The sequence below is a fragment of the Haliaeetus albicilla genome, chromosome 28, assembly GCF_947461875.1.
Source record: "Haliaeetus albicilla chromosome 28, bHalAlb1.1, whole genome shotgun sequence".
Taxonomy (NCBI): Eukaryota; Metazoa; Chordata; class Aves; order Accipitriformes; family Accipitridae; genus Haliaeetus; species Haliaeetus albicilla.
Genome location: NC_091510.1, coordinates 11,710,433 through 11,727,461, shown reverse-complemented (window position 1 = coordinate 11,727,461; position 17,029 = coordinate 11,710,433). Strand labels below are relative to the sequence as shown.

At 37.5% G+C, this 17,029-nt stretch overlaps 1 protein-coding gene across 3 annotated transcripts in view; it reads left to right on the top strand.

Annotated features, from left to right (window-relative positions):
- The window catches only part of NAV3 (neuron navigator 3), a 557,756-nt gene that overhangs the window by 125,259 nt on the left and 415,468 nt on the right, over nucleotides 1–17,029 (top strand). The window contains exons 1-3 of one of the 3 annotated variants that reach the window (XM_069773359.1): nucleotides 8,929–9,067; nucleotides 14,817–15,039; nucleotides 15,133–15,221. In XM_069773359.1, the coding sequence (XP_069629460.1) occupies nucleotides 14,940–15,039; nucleotides 15,133–15,221 (189 nt within the window). In that variant the 5' untranslated portion in view covers nucleotides 8,929–9,067; nucleotides 14,817–14,939. Of the gene's footprint in view, nucleotides 1–8,928; nucleotides 9,068–14,816; nucleotides 15,222–17,029 lie in introns of those variants that run through there. The other 2 variants (XM_069773360.1, XM_069773362.1) reach the window with 2 other exon arrangements.

Here is a 17,029-nt window from a genome sequence, read left to right as displayed (position 1 = left end):
TTTTTGCATGAGTTCGATATCTCTCTGTCTTAAAATCTGTTTAATTTCTTTTTGTGTTGTAGCACCATTATTTTTGCCTTATGGAACAGTTTGAATGCAAAGTGTTTTAAAAGAAGGCAATGAGAGCCCGGTTTTATTTTGGGTAAAAACTCTTACTGTTGGGGGATGCTGGAAGAAAGGACATCATGTAAAAGAACTAGGATGCATCATTTTTAGCAGCCAATGTGTATCTTAATAACCCTTTGCTCTAATTGGCATTTTAATTAAAGATGACATTTTAAGTGGTTATTTTACCAATTTAACTTCATTATTAGCATCAGCTACTCCTTTCATTACTGATAATTCATCTATGCATCCATACCCACACTAGATGTTTTCAAACAGTATTTTGCTGTTCTGAAGAGTCTGAAATCCTTTTCTGTTGCTCCTCCAATGCACTTCCTGGTGTTTATGCTAAAGTCTGCACTGTTTCCCATTTTAAAAAGTGGACTTAGTGTATCATAGTATCAGAGATGAACAGGGAAAAAAGTCTTAATAGCAAATAACTATAAATTATCATTGTTGGTACATCAAGCCTTTTAAATGCAAACCAGCTGTGCAATATTACTTACAGTCTACCTGCCAGGTACTGTTTGGCTGTGCATTTTTCAGACACTTGAAATATAGTCTTACAATTTTTTCCTTCACTATTCTTAATCTATCCTGGTTTTGTATATGATTTTAATTTCCTATTTTGAATTTTACATGAAGGAAAATAGAAAACGTACTGCTAAATTTGAGATGTAGTAATAGGTTATGCTTCTAGAAAGTGGGAGAGTGCCAAATATTCATTGAGAACAAAGAAAACATAAGTACTGTACACAACCTTCAAAAAAACCCCAAACAACCAAAAACACAAAGATGGGGAAAAGGTACGTGCTTAATACGGTTTAACAAAACTGAAATTTTTGTTTTCTCTTTGCAAAAAGAACCTTGGGTTCATTAGGAAAGCTAGAATCTTCAAAGAAGCCCACAGGAGCCCAGCTGGGGCCTTGAATGGGGCTTTGAAAATCCAAGCTTAAGAAAACTTAGCCTCAGCAGCTTTAAGTTCTCCATTATTATATTTTGCTCTTTAGGAAGCTGTCACGTTGTGCCACAGAGAATAGAAGTGTGGGTGAAATGATTGTCTCTGTTCTTGAAATGCTTCATAGGAGCCTTTTGAGAGCTAATTAATATTAACCACTTGAAAATTGCCTGGTGAAAAGCGTGATATAAATGGAATATAAGAGAAGTTATTTATCATGAAAACAGTGAGTTATTTCTAAATACTTGTGCAAGAGAACTTAGGGCTCCTCTGAGGGGCCAGATTGACAGTGCTGCCTGATCCCTAACCCACAGAACATATGCACTGTGGGCAGCAGTACTGCAAGTTATCCCGCCGGTGCTTCTGCCCTGTCCTAGATGGCTTGCCTCCAGCTTCCAGCTCGCCTCTTGGCTCTGCTAAAACTGCTAGTTAATACCTGCTTTTGTGATGGTAGCTTTTTTTTTTCACTGTGGATGGTTGCCTGCTGTGAACAGGATGGAGACTATCTTTCTCCATTTCATTTTTCATTCTGTACTAATGAAGAACAGGATGTTCTATGGTTTATCCAGCTCAACAACAATTTTTATGTAAAGGAAAGAAAGAGCTCACAAATCAAGGTGATGAAATTTGAATCTCATGGTCACCATCATTAATTCTTTCACCATTTCATGTGGAGATAGAAAACTGTTCTTGTAAGTGCAAATGGCTGCTAAGATGCTGCTTAGCCTGATTATAGAAGCTGGAACAGAAAGTGGTTTGCTTATAAAACATTGATACTGTTTTGATGATGTTTTGTTCTTGAAAATATTATGCAGAGAAATGTCACTGTAGGTACTTAATGAAAACAATTTCAGATCATAAATTATAATATGGGTCTCTGCATTTTGACTTTGCGCTACTAACATCCGTGGTAAACTGCACAGATAAGCTATCTTTGTTACTACTGCTATTTTTATGAGGCAGTCATGAAAATAGCCTGCGTTTATTTGTTTCAACTCATTTCATTAAGGGGTAAAAAGAAAAGGGATGGGGGAGAGGAGTCATGACACTTTTTTTCTTTGCCCTTACAAAGGAATAAGCTTGTCCAGGGTAAACAAGTGCATTTCTAATGCAGAGACCCTAACAGTTTAACCAGATTTTTTTTTAATTTCTTTAAACATGATTTTTGGTTTGGGTTTTCTGGTTTTGTTTTGGTTTGTTTGGTTTTTTTGTTGTTGGTTTTTGTTTTTTTTTTTACTTGTCAATAACAGTTGCTTTTATGGCTCATAAAGAAAGAGCTTGACATTGCTCTGTGATGTTTGCTTCATGTATTAGTTCAGATAAATTAAGAGCAGAAAGTAACTGTTCTAGTGAAGGTGTTGATGTGTTGTGTGGGTGTCCAGCGCTGCACTGGAGTGTTAATAGCATCTTATGCAGTATAGCTAAACCTTGAGTCAATTAATGCCTATCTTATAGCAATAAGAATCACTTCCTCCAGACTGCAGATACTAGATTACAGTTTGAACTTGTTGCTGGTACTAAGAAGTTAATCATAGATATCTAGCTGATCTATCTAGATATCTAGCTGAGGTGGTTGGGGCTGTCTTTTCCCCAATATTTGTTTACAGTCTACAGGAGTATGTTTTACTGCTTACAAAACTTGCTTACCCCTCCCTTTCTCAAGCTCTTATAGAGCACAGAGCCTTTTGCTTGCTTCAGTTACATTGACTGACCAGGTCATGAATTTTCATGATGATTCTTGTGCAAAAGACTGTGTTCTGCTTCCTATTATCTAGGAATGTTGTGTGCGCAAATGCATAGTTGCTGAGTTAGGCTGTTTTGCTTTCTGCTCTTGTTTTGGAGAAAGCTTATTCAAATACTTCTGTAACCCCAAATATTTCACAGCTTTCCCTTTTATTTCTGTACTTAAAGGTTCAATATCAGAGATCCACCTTCTACTAGAGGACGTCTGCGCAGAACAGTCTCGCAGCCAATCAATGCCACTGCTAATCTGGCAGGATAAAGCAGTGTATTCCCTTCCACTCCAGGGGACTGCCTTCGCTGCCTGAGCGACTCCCCACCACCTGCCAAGAAAAGACCAGGCTTGGCTTTGTGATACAGTGGTATGGGGAATTAGGCAGTGGGCTGCCAGGCTAGTAAAGGCAAACATGCTCAAATTGAACAGAGATGTTCTCGATTCGTGTTGCTGAGAAATATGAGAAAGGGCTCTGTGTGAATTGCAGTATCTGAGCTAGCTTGGTAGGCTGCGTGGTAATACATGTTTCTGATGACAGCAGGCGTTTAACATGCCGTAGGTTTAACGCTCTCAGGCAGCACGCTTTTCTCCTGGTATTGGTTTCTGGGAAGGATGAGCTGTCACCACTCTTGATGTGTGTAGAGAACAGAGGTCTCCTGAGATAAGGTTGTTCATTATGCTTCCTGAAGAACCATTAAATTTCTATCAGTGCAATGTGATCTACTCCTTGGGCAGAGACATTGTTTTCTGAGCCTTTTCTTCTATCCTAACCTCCACTTCTGTGATCTTTAAAATTATTATTTTTTTTAATCTACAAACAGCAAGAATGTAGAAATGTGTAAGTAGTAATAATGCAGTATTTTCATGCAGAATCTCACAGTGACAAGATGAAAAATTATGCATTCTTACTGCATTATCCGGTATGTATAATAAGCCTCTAGAAAATGAGGCATCATTCATATCATGCTGCTTTGTATAAATTTGCTGGATTTGGGGTTCAGTGCTCTCTTTTTAAAAACACATCTATATTGTGCCAGTATTTCAAGGTGGTTGTTAGTATTATACAGTAATAACTGTAACAATCTTTATTTTGGTTGCGGTTGTTTAGGCTGCTTCATCTAAACAATTAAAAGAAAAAGTTGGGTTTATTTATGGAAAAGCAATTGAAGTAAATATAAACATTGAGATATTGCATCTGAGATCTGTGTGCATGCTATGTAATAACAGTCATGGAATTTGTGAATTTGCAAAAAAACCTGTGGAGTATTTTTGTGCATAACAATAATATTCTATGTATATTAGCTGTCTTTTCAGATGTATTAATATGTTCAGAATTATCCTCTTACTCCTGAAATTTTATTGGCTGTTGAAAATGAACAGGACTGGGACATCTTTTTAGGGTGAAACTTTTAAATATTTGCAGACAATTATATAATGCAATTAATTGCAGAAAGTTCTTCAGGCAGAATTTTTTCTGCGATAGGGTATATAGTACATTTTACAGAACTGTTTCAATCTTCTCTTTACCAGTCTGAGCATCTGGTGAACAAATTAATTAAATTTGAGTTTATAATTTCAGAAACCAGATTTTCTTAAAATACATGCTCAGCCCAGCTGCTAAATCTCTCTTTCAGAGTTATTTCACACATGCTTTGTGATTATTAGTAATGCTAATGGTAAATTCAGATTATTATACAGATGAGATGCAGATATTATCCAGCTAAACACAGTCCTTAATAGACTCAGTCCACATGTGTTTGATCACATGAAGTAATTGTGCTTATTTTGTCAATGTGGATGATCTCTGACCTTCACATTTGTTTATCTTTTGAATGATACATGTTCTGTGTGGTGATTACCAATCATGTCTGGGAGACTGACAATATTTAGATGTAAATACAGCAGTGCAAGCAGTGCACGTTTGTGGTCTAATTCAGCAGCGTGTTTGTGACATGAGTCACGTTTTAATAATTGGGAGGGCAAATTGCATGACAGCTGTCTCAACAGAGAAAATAAGAATTGTTTGCACTGTTAATTAGCATTCCTTTTTTCTTTAATTACTGCATGTTTCAAACATACTTAGCTAATTTTTTGGCACTTTTTGAAGGGCTGGAACATGTGTTTGTTTAAAAAGAGGAACATACCCTCTGGTAAGCTTTCAAACCGGGTGAGTTGTAGATCAGCACTATACGTGTAGCCATTGCGGTACCAAGAGGGAAGGGAGATTTAGCAGTATTGTTCTCTGAGTTATTGGACTCATTGAGGAAAGGCTGCTAAGGGTAATATTTGTTGCTCTGTACATGTTAGTGCTTATTTCTAAATATTTTTAGAGGCTTAGGGCTAAACTGTAGTAATTTGTTAATTTGAAACTTCTGTACTGGCAATGCAAGGACAGGCTGTTTATGATACTTTTAAGGGAGGATTAAAACATTATTCCTAGAATGCTGACCATTAGCAAAGTCAAGGGGAAGTCTGAAATAGCCAGACTATAGACTGCGTAAGTGTATTTCTTGAAATCCAAAGCGATGCCAAAGTCTTAACTAAGCTTGTGTTGTCTAAGCTTTATGGGCAAGCTAAACTTACCATCAGTGATATGGAGGTCTGCTACTCCTTTTCACAGGGTGAATTTCACCCTAAAATAATCTCTGATGTAAATGAAAATAGTTGCACTAATGAGTCAAGAAACAGTGTCCTTTTTACAGTTGTTCTAGCTTTTAAGAACAGTCTAAAAAACTCATGTTTCAAGTTTGGCCATACCTTTTTCAGGGACAAAAAGTAGGGAAAGTAATACTTTCTAAATAATAGATCCCATAATCAACTTGGATGAAGGTTGATTAACAATAAGCAGCAATGCACTGTTAGAGCTTCGCTTTCAGGATCTGAGGAAAATCTGTGGTACTATATGTTTGCATGATGTTAAAAATTGCTTAGAAGTGAGGAACAAAATAAAAAGTGCTACAGACAATGTTAATGTAATTTATGCAGTAAACAGTAGAGGATATTACAAATTGTATTATAAAACATGTTGCAAACACAGCCTTTGATTTAAATTTCTCTGATCTCACAGTGTGACAAAGAATCCCAGAACCTCTAAATATAAACACAGGATATGGGTGAGGAGAGAATTTGTAGCTAGGTCAGGGATCCGTATTACTGAGATACAAGGAGGGGTATCTACACAGGTAGAAGTCATAGGATTGTTACAGTTGCTATTGCTATTTTTTCAGGGCAGGTAACTTGTATGATGCAAAAAGGAGATGATCTTCACAGTGTTATGTTACAGAAATAGACAAGCTAAGTCTACCAAGAAAACACTGTGTCAGAAAAATATTCTGCATAATGAGGGGTAAAACAACTCTCAAAACTGTTTCTAAGGTTTAAAAGAAAATAGTGAAGGGCCTATTTTTTGCTTTCATAAGGCTTCTCATTGATTTGAGTAGCTGTACGATACTTTTTTTAATATAAATAAAAAACAGGATATGGTTTGGAGTACTTAAGAGGTATTTTTGTGCCTTTCATACTGAAAAGGAATCAGATAAGGCTTTTTTTGTAAGACTTTTGAAAAACTGTTTGCCAAGTTAAAATTCAACTTTTAAGGAAGAAGAGGAATAGCTCTCAGTGAAGGGATTGTTGTAGGCAACTTTTTTGTGAAAGGAGTAGCTCACTTATTGGAGCAACCAAAATTTTCAGCTGTGACAAAGCAGGAAAAAATCAGATGTTCCTGCAGTAAGACACCACTCCACTTTGAATGAAGAGATGTTAATGGCTGGTAGGTTACTTGTATAGAATTATTTCAGTAGGACTTGATCAGATGTATTAGTGTGTTTAGGCTTCTTTTTTTTTTCTATTGGTTTGAATGTATCAACATCATGTATTCTGTCCCTTAAGAAGTGTGGTCTGAAGGAAGAGGTTACTCTCACCTGATTTTGTATATCAGTCATCAAATGTCTGTGCCTTACATAGTCACCATGTTGTCTTTCTGCAGTCAGTGGAAAGAGGTAGGGATTTTTAAGTCATGATTCATTTGAGCTGTTTTGGATGAGAAGAATCCCATTCTAAAAATACCTATTTATTTCCTCAAACTACAGAGACACCACTGAGCCATTAGCTCAGACTTGTGCATCTGTGTGTGTTCAGATGAATCGCCACCCAAGACAGTTTCACAGACACTGGGTACTTTGTTCTTCCCGGAGACGCAGATTTCAAGTGGAGCGTGACATTGTACTTTGAGTACCTTACTGTCTTGACATATTTTGGGACATTCAAGAGTGGACATATGTTCTGGTCTAAGTAGACCCAAAGCCATTTACTTCCCATAGCTACAAGGAGCTAATACATAGTTGGTGGTAATCATATGCCGACAGCTATATAAGATTTTTAGGATTATTTCCTATGTGTTACCTCAAACCCTTTGTAGTTCTGCATTTTCAGGAAAGCTTAGGACTGTCTAGATATTCCTGTGTTTCTAGTCCTATGTTATTTTTAGTTAAAGCTCTTTCAAAGTAACTTTTGAATGGACTTTCAGCTTTGAGGTTCTCGGGAACAATTGACGAAGTGCTTTGACATCCTGAAATGCAGTTGTATATTTGGTATTCTCAAGGTCTATTTGAGTTTTACTTGGATGGATCGAGAACTAGATAAGCCAAACTTGAGTCTAAATAAGAGTTCGCTTAAATACTCATGTTAACAGAAGAAACTCTTGAACGTGTTCAAAACTGTGAGGATACAATCAGTACGTAAAAATATATGGAGTGAGCAATTGCCTGTGTTGGCAAAGATTTATACAGATTGTTTGAAGAATGTAAAATTCAGTTTAAAAATTAAGTGGATATACCTTGCCTTTAAGAAACTTCCTAGAGTATTCAGACCTATTGGGCTGTTTAATATTCTCCTGTGAGAAACACTGTAAGCCATGTCACTTGGGAATTTAAAGTAATGCCAGAATAAAACATTAGAAAATACACTGTAGTAATTTATTCTGTACTGGCAGATCAGGAAGCTAACTTACCTAGAAGGTCTTTCCCAGCTCAAATTTAAACAGGTTTGTGATCCTGTTATTGTGAAGATGAATAAACTTCCACCATTAAAGGTCATCTTTTTAGTTTATGATTAAGATGCACCAGCTACTGCTGCTTTTTGTCTTCAGATATTTTAATATTTTTTGTTACTTGAATCTGTTTCTATAAAAAAATATTTGTAATCCTTTTGCATCCCCCCCCTTTTTTTATTTCCTTCCCCTCAACCAGCTGTCTCATTTGGTCAGCTATATCTCTGCTCTGCAGTCTCTAGGAGCTGTTTGTTGTTTCAGCCACATATTTGTTTGAATCAATTGAATTAATTGCAAGAGACTAGTCTGGACATGGATAGAATACTGAGGCGCCAGATGTAGTGGAGCATTGCTTGCAGTGTTTAATCAGCACCCGTATGTAATTTCTAGGGATAAGTATGGGGTTCACCTGAAAATGCTGCTGCTAAACAAATATTGAAATAATTAATTGGCAATTCTGAAGCACCCGTGAAATTGTCAGAGACATGTTCTGCGAAGATAGGTATGATTTTTTACTCTATCACTTGTAACAGGCATAGAGTTAAAAAGGTTCTGAAAAAGCAGCTGGCTCTTTGATCCAACAGAGTTATTTAGCAAGTCATGGTAGACCAAGAGAGTCTGTGTGATTTAATGGTATTTTTAAGATTTAAGGATTTAGATTTATCAAAGTGGGGAGTATAAGTCCTCATTTCCAGTAAGGTAGGGGAAGTGGATTTAACTGTTTCATGTAAGAGTAACTGGTGAATCTTCAGTATGCTGTTTCTGTGTCTGAATAGATAAATTGCTCAAAACAGCAACATATGTGAAACTTTAGTCTGTGCTCCTGTTTCTCTTACTCATAGCCTATGAATCAGAGAGAGTACATCTGCCCTCGGACAGCATTGCCATTCGTGGAGTGGTAGCATATGTGGGGTATTGAGAAATACCAGATATATTAGTCTCCATAGGACTACCATATATCTAGATATTTCCCAAAGCACAATGCCTTTTTCTTCCTGGAAATTTTGTAAAGTGGACAAAAAGAAGTATTTGGTAATTTGTCTGGGATTTCCGGTGTCTTGGCAAACTGGTTAGAGCAATAGCTGTAGATGACTAAATGTCCCCGAAGAATGGCCACTGCTCAGGCATAGATCAGCTGCATCTTTTTTTCAGCCTGCAAATCAAAACTTAAAAGCAACAGAAAGGAAGGCTTAATAGCTCCCTAGGAAACAAAATTTCAAAGGTATGCAAGCTCTCTACTATTTTCGATTAGCCTTTCTCTTTCTCATGAGCCTCATAAATTTCTCTGTCCCATTAACTGAAACAGTCTCCTTATAAGAAACCTATTTAAAATCCATATAGGTGTACTTGCATTTTTTGATTAAATTGTATTTTCTTGCCCACTCTTTCCATAGTATACCTGAATATGAGAATATGCTTTCTATCTTCCCCTTCGTTTCCAGCTCAGTGCTGTCTTTTTTTCTTATATCCCATTTGGATTGTTGGTAGGTTCTGCAGAGTATGTATCTTTCTTCTTTTTCAAGGTAGCTCTGTTGTTGTACATGCAGTGTTATAAATAATAATACAAATATGGTAAACTATTTACCAGGTACACAAATAAGGAATATTCATTCTTTCTATTGGTTCCCAAACATTATAAATGCAAAAAATTACACCATACTGTTTTCACGAGAAGACATTGTATCTATTTCAACAGTACAGACAAATATTCAAAACAACTTTGGACAACAATGGGAGAAATATCCCACTGAAATTGGAGATGGAATTGAGATAACTATTCAAGCTGGAATTTCAGTGCAGCACCTCTGCAGAAGTGCCATAAGACACATTGAAATGTAGACATTTTATGTATCGCTCAAAAGATTGCGTATGTAGCAGGACAGAGTTGGGTAAGATAACCAAATTTCATTTAGATCTGATGCTCACTTATGTATCCTGGCACAGAGTACTGTGCGTGCAACAAAACTGTCATCCCTCATTTTGCATCTTTAAGACAGACTGTAGTAAAAGGCTGGACTGGACTGGACTATCTCTCAAAAATGTACATTGTATTCCTGTTCTTATGCTTTCTTTATCTCTGATGCTCAATGGCCAAAGAATTGGATGATGGAAGAGAGAAGGCATTCCTGTCTGGTATTGGTTGGTATTGGTTCCAAGTTTGAAATAAAATTGACACGTAATAGCAGCTCTAAATTCTGTGCATAACGTTCAGCCTGTTTGATGGAGGTTGCTGTAAAAGCCAAAAGGATTTGAGAAAGCTAAAAGGGTTTGAGTTGCTGTATCAGTTATAGCAATGGTTTCTGAGAATATCAGGATCTAGAACAGTCTCTTAATACATATATTTTTGTATTTGCTTGCGAAATCACTATATGAACCAGTTTTAACTAGTGCATTCAGTCTGATGATGTAGAGGCAATTAGCATCATGTTTTGCAGAACAGCAATGACAGAATAAGTATTTGATTCCCCTTTATTTTTTTCTTTAATGTGTACAACTCTGAAAATAAACGTAATAATTTGCATTGGTTAGAGCCAGGGACAATGCAAACAACTGTAATTCTATCCTCACTGATAATGTGATGACTCCAACATAGCATTCTGTGCTGAAAAGGAGTTTTGCCCTATGAAGAAACGCAGAGGATGGGATGACACCACTTACAGAAATAAGACAAAATGTTTCAGCCACACATGCACTTAAAGGAAATACCATCTCTGGACTTGTCCTTACGTGGTTGCTTTTAACCTGAGTCAACACCATTGCATTGATTAGAAAGAGCTGTATACACTGCAGCTTTTTGTATTGCTGCGAATCAGGAGCGTATTTGGACCAGTTTTACTGCTTTTTGGATGAGAGTTCATTTTGTATCAGAATAAATAATTCTGTAGGCAAGCGTCACTGCTTAGAGATATTTTGTTGGCTTACCAGCTGCCTTCCCAGGCTGCTTTTATCTGGTGCAGGCAAGCCTTTCTATGGCACTTCTGTCATACATGTTTGCAGAGAACAGATATTGGCTTCTCATTCTGAGTGCTGGCTAAAAGCAGTGTTCTTTGGCATTGCTCTCAAATCCGCCAAGAGTCAACATCATCTTCTTTTCCTGATAACTCTCTGTGTGTCTGATCATTATGTTTGCAGTTAGACCCACACAGAGACCCTAAATGCTTTCTCCCTGTGGGAAAAGACTACAAAGAAAGCTAAGAAGCTTTCATGATTAGAGGTAAGCTTTTCTGAGGCCATTGTGAAGCTATTGCTATGGGTAAGTTATTAGAGCCATACTGTGGTGACACATCACCTAGAGGTTTCTTAGGAGCGTGTCAAGGATGGAAGTCACATTTCTGATATCCCTGAACTGCCTGTCTTCAATGTGGAGCTGAATAACTTTACAAAACTTTGTAAAATTTTAGTGGTGAGCCTCATTTTTATTGCAATTGCCTGAAGAATCAACCCCAAAGACAGTGGGGCAGAGGACGCCTCACACAAGAATGTGCCCCACTGCTCATCTCAAGGGACTCATGGGGCCTTGACATTCTCCCAACCTCTTCTCTGAGCTGTGCTGCCATCCCTGGCAACACTGATGGACAGGAACTAAGGCTGGTTTGTATCTTGCATTTTCTTTAGCTGTCTGCTAAGATTTAACAGCTGACACTTGCTTTTGATCCTGGCATAGACACTATTGTGTGTGAAAGAGGTGAACAGGTATTGTCTTCAATTTCTGCTCCCTCCCAGTCCCCAAATTCCACATCACTGTTATAACTGCATGTAAAGTAGAAGCTCCATTTTGGTAATGATGTATTAACACTGAAAATTGGTATGGTTTCCCTCTAAAATTTGCATGGCTTTTCCTATCAGCATACCCAGAAAACATTTTCTGTATCAATACTTCCAGAAATGCTTTAATGAAAACATAACTCTCAAATGCTCTTAACCATAAAACCTTATCAGTGCAGCTGATAATACTCAGGATGCAGTTCAGGAGGCTTATCCTGTACATAAACAAGAAAAATTGAAGAGCACAAATTGCAGCCATGGTTTCATACCTGCACCTGCCTCAAGCTCACTGCAAAGTCACTTTAATGGTGTTGCAAAAGTTGAGAATGTCCATGTGAGCACAATAAGATTCTGGAAAGGAGACTAATCTGTGGGGCCTCTAATGTACCCCTCTTCCCCATCCTTGCCAACGATAACTACCAGAGAGCAGTGTTTTGGTGTGCAACCTCCTAGGTAGCCATCAGAATGCACCTTATGAAGTCATGGAATTTTAATACATCAGAAGGCCACGGGCAATGGGAGGAAATCCAGGAAAAAAACTCATTATCTAGATTTTTTCTAAGGTTATGTTATAGAGCAACTTTTTCTTTGTAGAACCATGAAAACTGACCAAGACACAGTAATTACTTACAAGTCCCCCTCCCTGCCCCTGCTCCCCAACCAGGCTGACTTGCAACATCCAGACTCTCTAAAGACATTTGTTAACTTCCACCAAATATTTAGTGAATGTGCCACTGAAGGGAAAATAATAATAATAATAATAAAAATATGGAAGAGGCTTTCAGAGAGCTTGAGGATGCTGGTTGCTTCCTGAAAATCCTATCAATGTGAACTTTTCAAGAACTACCTGTGTTGATAATAATTGTAGTAGAGAAAGGATAGCTCTGGTTAATTCTCAGAATATAATCTGGGGTTGTCCCCCCTTAGTCTATGAGTAACATGTAGCTCATAGTGAAGTAAAACAAAAAGTTCTTTCAGGTACATTTCAACTGAATTAAGTCCACATGAATTTAGGCAAGTAATAGAGATATATAAACCAGAATAAACCAGAAGCTTATTCACCCTGAATGCCTTCCATGGCACATCTCTAGAGGAGGAAGTTGCTAACCCCCAGTCAGAAATACTTCTGCAAAATATTTTCCTCCTTGTGTTGTTTAACAAAAAAGTCTAAGGATGCTCCTAGCTTGGATAGCTTGCTCACTTCCCTTAGGCCTGTGTTTGCAGTGCTGAATGCTTAATCTGCCAGACTATTTTATTATGAGTATCTGTAAATGATTAGAGATTATTGAATGACTGTTATGTGTCTGTAAAGGGAATAAAATTGTAAAACAGCTCTAATTCATCTTGCCTTTCACATTTGTAGATGACCTAGTAAAATCTATGTTATTTAGTGTGTGATCATTAGGATTTCTAGGACTCTTTGGATATTTTACTCTGCTATTGTGTGTATGTCAACTATCAGTGTAAAATCGTGAATAATAAATCGTGTGACAAAAAAAAAAAAAAATTGCCAGCCAAGAGCATGTAATTACAGCTGTTTATGTTGAAAAGGCTGAAGACCATGGAACAATGTGCTGAATGGAATGAGCAAGAATTGCCACCCTGTGCTTTGCATGTTAAAAGTAATGAGGGCAGTCCAAACAAAATTATTTGCATTCTGTCCAACTTTGGCTAGAAAACACCATACAGTTCCACAGAATAGCTTAATTGCCTAGTATAGCATAATTACCAGGCATGGGGAGTAATATAATTTACATGTCTGACCATGAAATGAACCAGGGAAACGGCTGGTTCTTAACAGCTTGATTTTGACTTACCTGAGCTTTAGGATTGTTACAAGTGTAAATCCAGATGTTGATTGCTGCAGCAGTACCTCATGTTTCATATCCCTGCATCCTGGTCTTACGGACTTGTGGATTTTGTGGATGCCTGAAACCATCAAATGGGGGGAATCACAGGTTGTGGCTGTGAGGTTCTGGGCAGGCCTGGGGACGGTCTGTGCCCGAGCACGATGGCTGGCACTGTCCTGCTGCACCTCTGTGGAAATAGGGTGAGAAAAGCTGGGTGTGCTTGGGGAGGTTATAGCATACTACTGAAGCTAATCTGCTTCTTAATCCAATAAAAATTCTAAGTTTATGGAAGATTTTAACAGTGCAGTTTTAATGACTACCTTCTATTTTCTGGGCAGTTAACATGCATTACAGTCTTGTTATTTATTTCACTGACTTCCCCAGGATGCTCTAAATAATGAATAGAAGGATGCTTTCTAAGCATTTGAGTCTACTTTCGTGAGTGTATTTATAATATAATGCTTATCTGTGTCATTTGCAGGAGGAAGTGATTCTCAAAAGTTAGAGTAGCAAGCAAAATTGGTTATATGCTTAGGTGAGATGTATCAGGCTAAAGCTGTGTTTGGGAAACAAGTTTCTGCCTGGGTATGCGTTCTCTCATGTAGTAGCTTCGTGTACAATTGTTTATATTTCTATGATTTCATAAGGCAGATGCATCTTCTGCTTGCTTCTAGTTATTTTTGGAACAGACTTGTCCTTATTGCATGATTAGTCCTTTGATATCGTGTTCAAATGTACGTGAAGATAAATATGGATAAGAAGTAGGTGCCTTACACTTTGGTGTTGAGAATAATCAGTTTTTATTCTCTGTTGGAACACTATTTGGTTTGAAGGAGATATTGTATCTCATAGCGTAATATGCTGTCAGTGGTTCTTTGTATCAATATTGAGCTCTTGATTTTTGTCTCACTGTTGTGTTTATACCACCCTTGTGGGATCACCCAACATGTGGTAACAGCTTAAGTCTTTCTCCTGTTTATAACTGGATCACAAAAATAAAGCTTGCTATTTTAGTGCTGGGACTAGGCATTTTTCTTTGGTTGATTTTTGTTTGTTTGTTTTTAAATTCAGTGTTATCAAAAAAGGAGATCCCTCCATGTACCACAGCATGTTTTGCCTTTAAGTCCTGGGTGAAAAATGCATAGGATCATCCTGCCAAGTATTAAATCAAAACCTAGTATTAGTTACTAAAAAACAAACAAACAAACAAAACCCCCCAAACCAACCAAAAAAACCCCAAAACCAAGACAAACACCACCCTCCTGCCCTGTCCGCAAACACCTGAGGAAGACAGATAATCATTACAAAGAGTGACAGCAAATCGCTAATCAATCTTGACGATTTTTTTCTCAACAGATTCACAGTCAGGATGTAACCTTCTGTAAAATGGAAACCTGTGAAGAAAGACACAGATAGCAGTTGGAGTTAAAAGCAGCGGATGAATATTTCTCTTCTTAAGCATCAGCTTTTTAAAACGCTATGGTGATTTGGAAAGTCTCAAGAGTGAACTGCAAAGTTTTCCTCAGCTCAATCAATGGGTTTCTTAGTCATTTCTCCAAGTCATTGATGCTCAGAGATGGTGTGTGATGGAAAAAAACACCATGTCTCTGTGTTTGTAGCCCCTATTTTTTGGATTAGTTTGCTGTATTGCTGAACCGATTTCATTTTGAAGGGCAAGGAGTGAATGTGATGGATTTATCTTCAGAGATGAACAAACATGGAAGGAATCCAGTAAGTCACAAACTAGAAGATCAAAAGAAGGTAAGATTATTTTTAATTATACTTAATTGTATTTGAACCACTTGCAAACTCTTTAATTTCTAGTAAACTGGAAACTAATGTGCTTTTAAGGATAAAGTAGTCTGCTATGCTCACCAATACAGTGAACTGCTGTTATGGGACTCAATTTCTTCATTGTCCAGTAATTTTCTTTCTAATACTACTTGATTGTCTGGTAATCTTGTGTTAAAAGGTCCCTGAATTTGTCTAGCAAATTATTTGGCAAAACCTTTACTCACTATCAATGCTGAGTTCATGGCAGAGATGTGATCCGAAGTAAGTGTCTGACATCAACCTGATAAATGTTTGAGATCTTCATCCTCTACAGTGGATGTGTGGATCCTACCAGTAGTTCTGTATAATTTGGGTTTCTGATAATTTGTTGTTCAAGTTTCATCCTTCAGTACCCAAGGCAGTTTAAGCATGTAAATTCATGGTTCTACAATGCAGAAAGTACTTTCGGAAATTCCACTTCTGCAGCAGACTGTCCCAAAAAGCTCACCTTCCCAGTTCATCTGTTTTACGTACTCATGCTATGGTCTGGAAACTTTTCTAATGCTTATTTCATAAACTTGAACTGATGCTTTTTAACATCTTCAGGTCTTTCTCCCACACTTTGTTGATCTTTTGTTACATTCATAGATTATTATTTTTGCCTGAAAAAAAATGTGGTTTTTTATTCTTCAGTTTATTAGAAGTTCAAAACTCTGTAATACTTTTAGATTAGGAGGAGCTCATCAAACTCAAGTTCAGCAAATATGTTTTGAAAAGCCCTATAAAGCCTTCTTTATCAAATTCATTGACCCGCTTTGTTACTTACCTCTCAATCTTTTCTTACCATACATGGTAAGATCTGCACATAAATAAAATCTCCACCAGTGATGCCTAACAGGCTTCGTGGATTTTTCAGAACACACGACTGTTCAGTAGAAACAAGACTCGCACAACCCCCAGGCAGTTCTGAGATTATTATAAGAATGTTTCATTGTCTCAGATTTATTTCCTATTCATCTATCAGCAGTTTCTTTGCACTGATGCAGCCTTTCCAAAATAGTTGGCCATAAGGATCCCCAGTGTTTGCCTGTGTCTGATGAAGCCGTAATTCCCTGAGCTTTGATCCTGGCTCCATGCACCGCTGTCTCACTTACCTGTGTATGTCTGATCTGGCTCAGGTGTGAGCATCAGTCACGTTTCTGTTGAACCAGGCAGGGCATGTGACATAGGGTTAACATCAGATTAATGCACTTTATGCTAACTGAGGCATGACAGGCTTGGGGCATATTATTCCTGGTCTGCCTGGGCTCTAATGTAGGGTCTGCACCAAATGGCAGCCAGCTGAGAGAGTGCATTCTGGTGTAGTGTTTTGTGACTGTGGTGTTCTTCATACTAGGCCTTAAAATGAGATTTACTGGCCTCTTTGAATTATTGCATAGGTTAAATGGGGCTGTTAATATCCAAATCATGTATTAGAGTGCAGGTTATGTACTTTATTGTTACACAGGCTTGTTATAAAAAGTGCTGCTGGGTTGGGTTTTTTTCCAACTTTTGGTATGAAAGTGGCTGGCTAATGTTTTAAATAGTTTTGATCTTGTTTGGGAAAAATACGAATTAGGGGAATTTATGGGCAACATAAACTAAACAGTTTTGAAACCTAGAAAATCAAATACTTTGTTTTAGTGCCTCTGAGATTTGTACGTGCTAATCTAAGTCATTTGGTTACAGCCAATAACCTTGTGAAGTGCAGAGAATTGCAGGAAATATACCATGATAACACATGTGATGAAATTATT